The sequence below is a fragment of the Lactuca sativa genome, chromosome 4 (assembly GCF_002870075.4).
Source record: "Lactuca sativa cultivar Salinas chromosome 4, Lsat_Salinas_v11, whole genome shotgun sequence".
NCBI classification, from domain to species: domain Eukaryota; kingdom Viridiplantae; phylum Streptophyta; class Magnoliopsida; order Asterales; family Asteraceae; genus Lactuca; species Lactuca sativa.
Genome location: NC_056626.2, coordinates 152,598,342 through 152,607,879, shown reverse-complemented (window position 1 = coordinate 152,607,879; position 9,538 = coordinate 152,598,342). Strand labels below are relative to the sequence as shown.

Here is a 9,538-nt window from a genome sequence, read left to right as displayed (position 1 = left end):
AAGCAGTGGTATCAACGCAGAGTACTTGGGAAAATATGTATGCCCTGAGTGGGTTGTAATACTTCAATACCGAGAAAAACCTCATCTTACCTACATCATAATGTTATTGGTATAATTTTCCATGAAACAAGCATCTCTCTCTCAGTAAACCGTATAAATAGAGTACAAATACAGAATGGGCTATACCGAAAATACAATGGGTCTAATATGTTGAATACAATACATATATAGAATTACAACTATACGCTAACATCCCCCTGCAGTTTGAACGGGTCGCAAGACCGAATGTTCAAATTGGATCTGTAGTCAAGGAACAAAGGAATGGAAGACCCTTTATGAATATATATCAACATCCTAAGAGGACGAAGGAAAATGAAGCTAGATTTGACCTGTAGCCACGCGATCACGAACAAAATGAATATCAATCTCAATGTGTTTGGTGCAGTTGGATTGCCTATCATATAAGCCGCACTAACATTGTTGCAATAAAAAGTTGTGGCTTTGTCTGGAGGACGATGCAGCTCATGAAGAAGATTATGAATCCAAGACGTCTCGGCTATCGCATTCGCAATAACACGGTACTCAACTTCTGTAAAAAGACTGGGAGACGGTGGTCTGTCTCTAAATGATTAAGCACTGCCCACACGAAAATGGAGGAAAAATGTAACAGCCCGGAATTCCAGGTATCGTTATATTTATGATTTTGGGTGTTTTAAGAGGGGACTCGGCGAGTTGGAGCTCAGACTCTCCGAGTAGGATCGTGGATCTGGTCGCGGGTTCGCGACTGGACTCGGCGAGTCCGGATATGGACTCGGCGAGTCCGCGCTGTTTAGCGAAACCCTAACTTTCCAGGTTTGGGACATATATAAAGGGGCCTTATGGCCGTCATTGTTCACCCTAGTCCTTTGAGTGAAACCCTAATTCGATTGTGAGCATCTGGAGCAAGGTAGAAGACCATTATTGATCTTGGAAGTGTTATCTTGCAAGGAGGAGGAGGCTTGGTTAAGGGAACAACAGGAGAAGCCATATTCTGAGGGTTGGGGACACAGAGCAACGTTATTCAGGTAATATTTTCGAGTTGTTCCCTTCTATGTTGATGTGTATATGGATTTAGGGTTTATTGAACCCTTTTGTGGCTAAATCGAGTGCTTCCTTAGTCCCCCAAGCGATTGGAACCCTATATCGGGACCCTTGGAAGTCCAGAGTGTCCCATGCCTGAGCTTTTCGGGAATCAATGGAGGTTTTGGATTGGAATCCTTATGCCTTAGGTCAAAACGTCAATTATGAGTCATGGGGTGTATTATGAGCACCGAAATAAGGACTTTACGTGATGAACCAGTCTAGGAAGGCCAGACCTATGAATTGCCGGAGCAGATCTGACCTTAGAAAGCAGTTTGAGCGGTTGCATGGCATGGACTCGCCGAGTCCGATGAACAGACTCGGCGAGTAGCTTGAAGATTGCCTTAGAATGGTCCTGTCCAGGTTATGGGTTGGATCGGTGAGTCAGGGTGAGTTGGAGAGGGTTAATAGCTGGTCTGAGTCGAACTGGGACTCGCCGAGTTGTTCTTCAGACTCGGCGAGTTGAGTCGGGGTGGCCCCGCGATTCTTCCAGGAGGAACTCGTCGAGTCAGGGGGGATACTCGACGTGTAGAAAGGGAATCTTAGAGAGTTGGTGAGAACGTCTAGACTCGCCGAGTCGCCCTAGTGCTCGCCGAGTCCGGTCAAAGTTGACCGTTGACCAGAGTGGACCTGTGTTGACTTCTTAGGGATAGTCAACATTAGAGATATAAAGTGTTAACTAGGGACATATGATGTTATAGGAGGATTAGAGCTCGAAGAATCGGGCACGAGGGATTCCCAGGGTTGTGAGATATCGAGACACGCGAGGTGAGTCTTCTCACTATACTTTACCTTGAGTATGTAACCAGAGTTATGTGACAGAGTATTTGTATGCTATGTATGATATGTGTTGTACTGCATTATTTCTATGTGATTTATGTTGTGCCTGTTTGCAGAGTTGGAACCGAAGGGTTCCTAGAGTTAGAACCTGAGGGTTCACAGAGTTGGGTGCACGGACCCATAGAGTTATAGCCTCGAGTGGCTAATATGTTTTATGTGGTATTTTGGGGAACTCACTAAGCTTCGTGCTTACAGTGTTTGTGTTATGTTGTTGCAGGTTTCTTTCAGTATCACGGGACGGCACCGGCTTGATTGTACACACCCGAGAAGGAGTCATGATTTGGAGGATCCTGGTTTTCTATATAAGTGAAAATGGAATTCCGTTTTGTAATTCGATTATGAATGAGATTTTTAAACAAGTATATTTAAGAATAAAATGATTATCTTAAACGAAAATTTGTTTTGAAATTTACGGTGTTACAAAAAACATTGAGAAGTCAAACAAAATCGCACTCAAAATCAGAGCTTTAACAGAAAGATACACCTATCTAACATCTATAACTGAATTTTTGAGCTTCAATAACAATCAAAATTAGAAAAACTTACGAGTAAATGAGTCTAGTTTAGATCTCTGTGGGCTTGTTCTTATTCTTGAACTCTTGAACCTTTTCCTTGAGTTTGGCTTCTACTGAACAAAAAAAAGAGAAAGATGAAGGGGACATGAGAGTTTGAGAATTAGGAATTGGGAGGGATTTTTGCTTATACGGAATCCGAAAGGGTTGGATGTATATTTTATCTCGTTGTAAATTAGGAGTGGTTTAGAATTCTCGATCAGATGATACAGTGGCAACGATATGATCGACTCTGGAGAAAACTTGATTTAAGTTCTATTTTTGGGACGGGGGAATTAAGGGGGTGTTTTTTAAGCCTGAAAGATCATTTTTTGTAAAATTTCTTTTTGTAAAAGTTTTTTTTAAGGAAATAAAAGCCAAAAATGGGTTTTAAAAAGTGTTTGTGTAGTATTTTTTGACTTTTGAGTGTGATTTAACTTTAAAAGTCCAAAAGTTACAAAAAATCACACTTTATTGACTTTTGAAAACTCACCATTTTCTTCTTTACAAAAAGTTATTTTGAAAAGAACTTTTGCATCATCCAAACATCTTTATATCTTTTTAGAAAAGTTAAAAGACAAAAGTCATTTAAAAAGTTTTCCCAAACACCCTCTAAGTCAAAATTTTGGAGACTAGAGGGAAATTAAAAGCTGAAAATGAAAATAAACTTTGGTTGCAGCGGGAGGTTCAAATTTTTGGAGAACTAGAAGCAGTAAAATGAAAACGGTGGTGATACAGTGACACAAAAAAATATGTCACTAAAAACCGAATATAGTGGCACAAAAAAGAATATGCCAGTTTGTGTCACTAAATGTAAATTTGTTTGTAGTGCACCCTCCTACAAATAACACACGTATTACACAAATTGGGGATAGATGCACCTTGATGACAGAGACTTTGAATTTGTTTATCGAAGGTGAAGAGTTCAAATCGAGTCGACCTCCATTGTTCTCCTTTTCCTCGATTTTTTGATCGAAAGCAACACGTTGATGTGATTCTATAGCTAAAGAGAGAAACAATATTACAATAAAACTGTTAAAAAATAATAAATTTAACGACTTTTGTGCCATTCTTCCAAAATGAAAGACATAAATTATAATATATATTAAATATAAATGAACTTATGAATAGTGAACTTTATAAATTTTAGATTTTTGTCACATGTCTTTTCAATTGGCACATTTAGTTCTTATAATTTCATTGTAAATTTTTTTTTAAGAGAAATAGTTTTTATGTTTAAGATTTTTATATGTTGACAGCTTTGACCTCTATATCCAAAAAATAACAAAATTGTTCATGTAATTAACAAAAAAGGTCATTATGCATTTTGTTTATAGAAACGATATATATGTTTAAAAAAATTATAAAGTTGTTAGGCCTTCTGATATACCAATGACGAAGAGGCTTGTTGTCTACGACTCTACGTGGCCACGAGCGTTGTCCATGCACACCACCCCGACCTATTGTGGTCGGGCGTTTTCGTGATGGGGAAGACAAAAGACAACGACCAATGAGAGATATGGTCTCTCTGTGTGTGTGTGTGGTTTTGTGATATGTATATCGGAGTTTGTTTGTAGGTGGGGGTAGATGTGGTTCGTGACCCGTTTAATGTATAACGAATGGTGTTACATCTATAAAAATCAGCTCCTCCGCCCCCCTCGGAAACGATGCACATGCAAATCTTTACTTGCATCCCTCTTCTTTGCGATTTTTTGTAATAATGTTTTTGAAAAATTAAATATCTTATTATCTTTTTTTTTTATTTATTATCTTATTCATATAAAATAATATGTGAAATCGGCTAAAAAAAATTTAAGATCTCTATTAATATGGATATAAAAATATTTAATTTGTCAAAGTTTTTTAATATATATATTTAGAAAAGAAGTAGTGCGAAAAAGGAACAAGTAATGTTGTCACCCATTTGAAAGTTTCCCCAACTTCAAGGAAACACGCGCCATCCATATCCATATCATACGCTCGCTTTCCTCATAATCCACCGCTTTCGTCAATCCAATCCCAATCCCAATCCCTCAACAACTATTTCACTATATTTTCCAAAATCAAAACCCTAACCCTAAATTACCCACCTAATTCGTTCAGATTCTTCTGTTGTATACGATCCCATTGATTTGATTGTTGGTTTCTAGGAGGAGCAGAACTTGATCTGCCTTCGATTTTGTGACACAATGTCTGCGATTGTGTGTGGGAAGAGATCTTTCTTCGAAGAATTACCAACGTCATCGACTTCTACGGCGCCTCCTGTTGCCAAGAAGCTTCGTTGTTCTTCTTCGAATTCGACTTCGACTTCTCCCGTTCGCCTGTCGCCTTTTACTAACTCACCGCCATCCTCCGCACTCATCGATCAGCTCCGGGCGGTTTTCCCTAACATGGATAAGCAGGTTTCATTTCTACAGTTATCTCACATATGCGTCTACGTACAACTTCAAAACCGTTCAATTACTGCTTAATCTAGTCTCTTAGATTTGATTGTCAATTAGAAGCCCCGAGAAAATTCTTCTTCTGTAGCTGTAATGCTGTATTTGTATTTAGATTTACACTTTTAATTCATATGTGATATTGATCATTGCGTGAATTTCGGCCTTGCGTCTGATTCACTTTTTGTTAGACAGGAATGCGTATGCTAATCATTTCTGTTCTTTTTTGGCATGGAGAAACTGATATCTATCTTTAATTAAATTCAACTATTTCTATCTGTACGTATAAAAAAAAGTCTCAAACTTGTTTGTCAAGATATTTTTGCTTGTTTAGTTGTTCAATCAAATTTCAAACCGACTCATTTTGTTGCTTGAATCCAATGATTCAAATCAATTTGTCTAGAATCTGGAAACTCTATTATTAGGCTATGTGATTGCATAACAAAGTGCATTTTGTAATGTCAAAAATTGCTCGTACAATGTACACACATCTCTTTGATGCATCAAATGTTGATCAAATTTCAAAATATAAACTATATCTTAATCAAAATCTAAGGCGTTATTCATGTTTACTTCCAGCTTCTGGAAAAAGCGCTTGAAGATAGTGGAAATGATTTAGATTCTGCCATCAAGAGTCTTAATGAACTTTATCTTGGATATGTAGATGCAAACTCATCTTCTGTTGCATTATCATTATCAAATACAGGTATGACATAAACATAATGTTCTTAGTGTAAAGTTTGTAAGTTACAACTATCCCATAAACATGATTCTTTGATTGATGCAAAAAAACTTGTATCTTTTATAACAGCTACCAATGAAGAATATATAACTTTAGAAAACCAATCAGCTCATGAGAAGAATCCTAGAAATGGTGCAGAATGGGTTGAGCTTTTTGTCACAGAAATGAAGAATGCCACCAGTGTTGATGATGCCAGGTGTCGCGCCATGAGAATGCTCGAGAGTTTGGAAAAATCTATAACTCAAAATTCTGGTGATCATGCACAAACCCTTCATAAGGTTAGTGTGTGTTTGTGTGTTTTCAACTTGTTTCTAAATTGTGTTGACCAGCTGTTTGACCTTAGGAAAACATGGTTGTGAAGGAGCAAATTGAAGTTCTTTTAAGGGAAAATACAATACTGAAACGTGCTGTATCCATTCAGCATGAAAGACAGAAAGTTTATGAAGAGAGCACTCAAGAAGTGCAACATTTGAAACAGTTGTTGTCAATGTATCAAGAACAATTGAGGACACTTGAGGTCAAACTTCTAACTTTGACTTTGATTTTATTTATGGGGAAAAAAAGTAAAAACATATAATAATAATCATAATAGTAAATTTTGTGGTATGTAATGTAGGTGAATAACTATGCGTTGACTATGCATCTAAAACAAGCTCAAGAAAGCAATTGTATGCCTGGAAGGTTTCATCCTGATGTGTTCTAATTAGAATAATGATATTTAGGAAAATGATCTAATTAAGATATATAAATATGTTATTGTTATTGTTATTGTTATTGTTATTGTTATTAGGTGATTAATATATGTATGCCATGTAAAGGCGTGTAGATTGTAAGATTATATTATGTTTAAAAACATTGATTGAAAGGTTAATTTAGATGACACGACCTCACTTCACTTCTTATTTGTATCATGATTTGGTGTTTCTATCTGTTAGTATTTGAATGTATATATTTCTAGTTTGTTTGTTAAAATTTCTCCCACTCCTAAAATTTGAATTATTTATTATTCTGTGCTGTTTTCAGTTAAATAACATTCTTTTGTATTAGTGTCTACTTAGGTTTGGTAAGTTCCATTATCTTTTTTTAGATTTTAAATAGAGAAAATGACAAAAATAGCCATTTACACTAATGGGATTACAAAAATAGCCAAAAAAAATCAAAATTACAAAATTAGCCCACAATTTTGCAGATGGAGATGCCCCATCTGCGAAATCAGCATCTCATCTGCGAATGTACAAACACCTAAAGCACAGCTATGCTTTAGGTGCTTGTACATTCGCATGTGCTTTTAATTTTTTTTTCTGTATATATAGGGGTAATTTCGCAGATGGAATAGGTCCATCTGCGATTTACTCTCATTCTATCTACGAAATTGTGGTTTTTTTTTGTATTTTTTTTTTAGTTTGACTACGAAATGAATTGGTTTGACTACACACCTCCCAAAAAATTCCTTTAACCGTCTTACTCTTGCCGAATCTAGATACTATGTTAAAAATAACAACCAAAATGATATTTTTCTACAAAACTTTTTATATAACAACATGATTTCGTAGTCAAACTAAAAAAAAAATACAAAAAAAAAAATACAAAAAAGAAACCACAATTTCACAGATAGAATGAGAGTAAATCGCAGATAGACCTATTCCATCTGCGAAATTACCCCTATATATACAGAAAAAAAAATTAAAAAAATTAAAAAATTAAAAGCACCTGCGAATGTACAAGCACCTAAAGCACAGTTGTGCTTTAGGTGCTTGTACATTCGTAGATGAGATGCTCATTTCGCAGATGGGGCATCTCCATCTGCGAAATCGTAGGCTAATTTTGTAATTTCGATTTTTTTTTGGCTATTTTTGTAATGCAATTAGTGTAAATGGCTATTTTTGTCATTTTTTCTTTTAAATATTAGCTCGGTCCTATACATGTCAGAAAAAGAGATTCCAAACTTTAAGAACAATATGGAAATTTTGAAATATCAGATTTCTGATTTAAATATGTTTTCTAACAATCATAAACAAAATCAATTTAATCAAAATGCAATTGTTATGAATGATGGTCATTTTAAAAAATAAAAAACTTGAGTAATTTACTTAAAAATTCAATATTGGTTTCATCATTTCTATGCATTTTATTGTTATAACTAGTTGTGAGACCCATATATTATATGGGTTAATTTAAAAAAAAGAAGTTAAATATAAAGGTCTAAATATTTGAGAACTTTGAATTTATAAGAAAATAAGAAAAATAATGAATTATTATAATAAAAATGTTTCTTATCTTTTAAATTTAAACAAATAATTTAAATAAATAAACAAAAAAAAATTAATAAGCCTTAATTTTGAGAATTTTAAAATTAAAATGTAAGTTTATTAATGAAATTGATATCTAGTATTTATTACTACATTTATTATAATTATTAGACAAAACTGCACAAATGGTCCATGTGGATAGCTAAAAATTGTCACTTTGGTCCAAAAAAGTTTGGACTAGCACCAGAAGTCCAAACTTTTCATTTTGTTGCGAGTTTGGTCCATTTTGCTTTGAACTTTTTTATAATGACGATTTTACCCTTACTTTTTTCCTTTTCATTATTTTTAATTTATTTAAATGCTTTTCTAATTAAAACAAAAATAAAAAACAAAAATTTTCCTTTATATTTTATCTTTATAATTTTTTATAATAGAAAATATCTCTCTCTCTCTCTCTCTCTCTCTCGTATGAGTGGATGGATGAAAGGGTTGTTGATTTTTGAAGATAATTAATGATTTGAATGAACTTCTCAAAAATGGACTTCGATTTAAGCATAATAAAAGGGTGTAAACTTAGGTCTTCGATTTCAGTAGAGGGGAGAAAGGAATGGAATGAAAGTGTGTTTGTCTTCACCAGAAAAGACAACCACCAAAATATAAGAACACCACCAGCACCACCATTAGACACCAGTCTCCTAGAAACTTCTGATCTGAATACCCTTGATTTTCAGGCCAAGACAAAGAAATCCTCCGATCTGAAAATGACACATAATCGACAAAAAGATATCTAGATCCTCATTCAAAACCTGATGTCGCTTCCTTCCCCGTTTTCGTTTTTTGCTTCAAGCTGTCGATTAGGGTTTTTGTTCAAGATCTGGATTAGTAAACAATTATCACCGCCTAGCAATCAATTTCCGAAAACCCTAGCAATCAACAGCCGCCTCCATTCTGACGAACGCTAGGGTTTCAAACGGTGGTGTCGTCGGATTTATCTCTAACCCTAATCAAAATTCTTCTCTACAATTGAAATCTAAAGCTGAAACCAGATTTGAAGGCACAATATCGATTTCTGGAATGTATATGTCTGTTTGTGTTTCAAGGAAAGAAATCGATTTCTTTCCCCTAAATTCTTGCATTTGTGTATTAGCTATGAGATGAACACAAGATCTTCATCTTCATATTTCTCTTGATTTCTTCATCTTCATCTGGTTCCTAAATATGCATCTTGTCCAGCCTTGTTTGTATGTGTATGAATCAGGAAGAGAGAGACAGAGAGAATATGAATCTAGTTCAAATCTTCATCATATGGTTGTGGTGATGTTACATTTTTCTGAAAATCATAATGATCAAGATGGGTTTTGTTGGGGGGGGGGGGGGGGGGGGGAGAGAGAGAGAGTTATTTTTGTGTTTATTTTTAATTGTTTTTTTAAATGTTGTAATAAAAGAATAAAATAAAATAAAATAATAAGGGGTAATTTCGTCATTATAAAAATTTTCAAAAAAATTGGACTAAACTCGCAACAAAATGAAAAGTTTAGACTTCTGGTGCTAGTCCAAACTTTTTTGGACCAAAGTGGCAATTTTCAGCTAACCACAGGG

At 34.9% G+C, this 9,538-nt stretch overlaps 1 protein-coding gene across 2 annotated transcripts; it reads left to right on the top strand.

The window, feature by feature from the left end:
• Positions 1 to 4,422: 4,422 nt before the first annotated feature.
• On the top strand, positions 4,423 to 6,585 carry LOC111898892 (uncharacterized). 2 transcript variants are annotated; one of them, XM_042901190.2, is made up of 5 exons: positions 4,423 to 4,912; positions 5,528 to 5,654; positions 5,760 to 5,968; positions 6,052 to 6,207; positions 6,307 to 6,585. In XM_042901190.2, the coding sequence occupies exons 1-5, from the start codon at positions 4,700 to 4,702 to the stop codon at positions 6,391 to 6,393; spliced, it is 792 nt and encodes a 263-aa protein (XP_042757124.1). In that variant the 5' UTR covers positions 4,423 to 4,699; the 3' UTR covers positions 6,394 to 6,585. The 2 variants fall into 2 exon arrangements, with proteins under 2 accessions (XP_042757124.1, XP_023750549.1); XM_023894781.3 differs by having other exon boundaries at positions 4,426 to 4,912; positions 6,034 to 6,207.
• The last annotated feature ends 2,953 nt before the right edge of the window (positions 6,586 to 9,538 follow it).

What these genes read in the sequence shown, in the direction of transcription:
- LOC111898892 (XM_023894781.3), top strand. Translation starts at nt 4,700, where the DNA reads ATGTCTGCGATTGTGTGTGGGAAGAGATCTTTCTTCGAAGAATTACCA. An exon ending in ATGCACAAACCCTTCATAAG is followed by an intron (nt 5,969 to 6,033) that starts GTTAGTGTGTGT and finishes GTTTGACCTTAG; the next exon opens with GAAAACATGGTTGTGAAGGA. An exon ending in AACAATTGAGGACACTTGAG is followed by an intron (nt 6,208 to 6,306) that starts GTCAAACTTCTA and finishes TATGTAATGTAG; the next exon opens with GTGAATAACTATGCGTTGAC.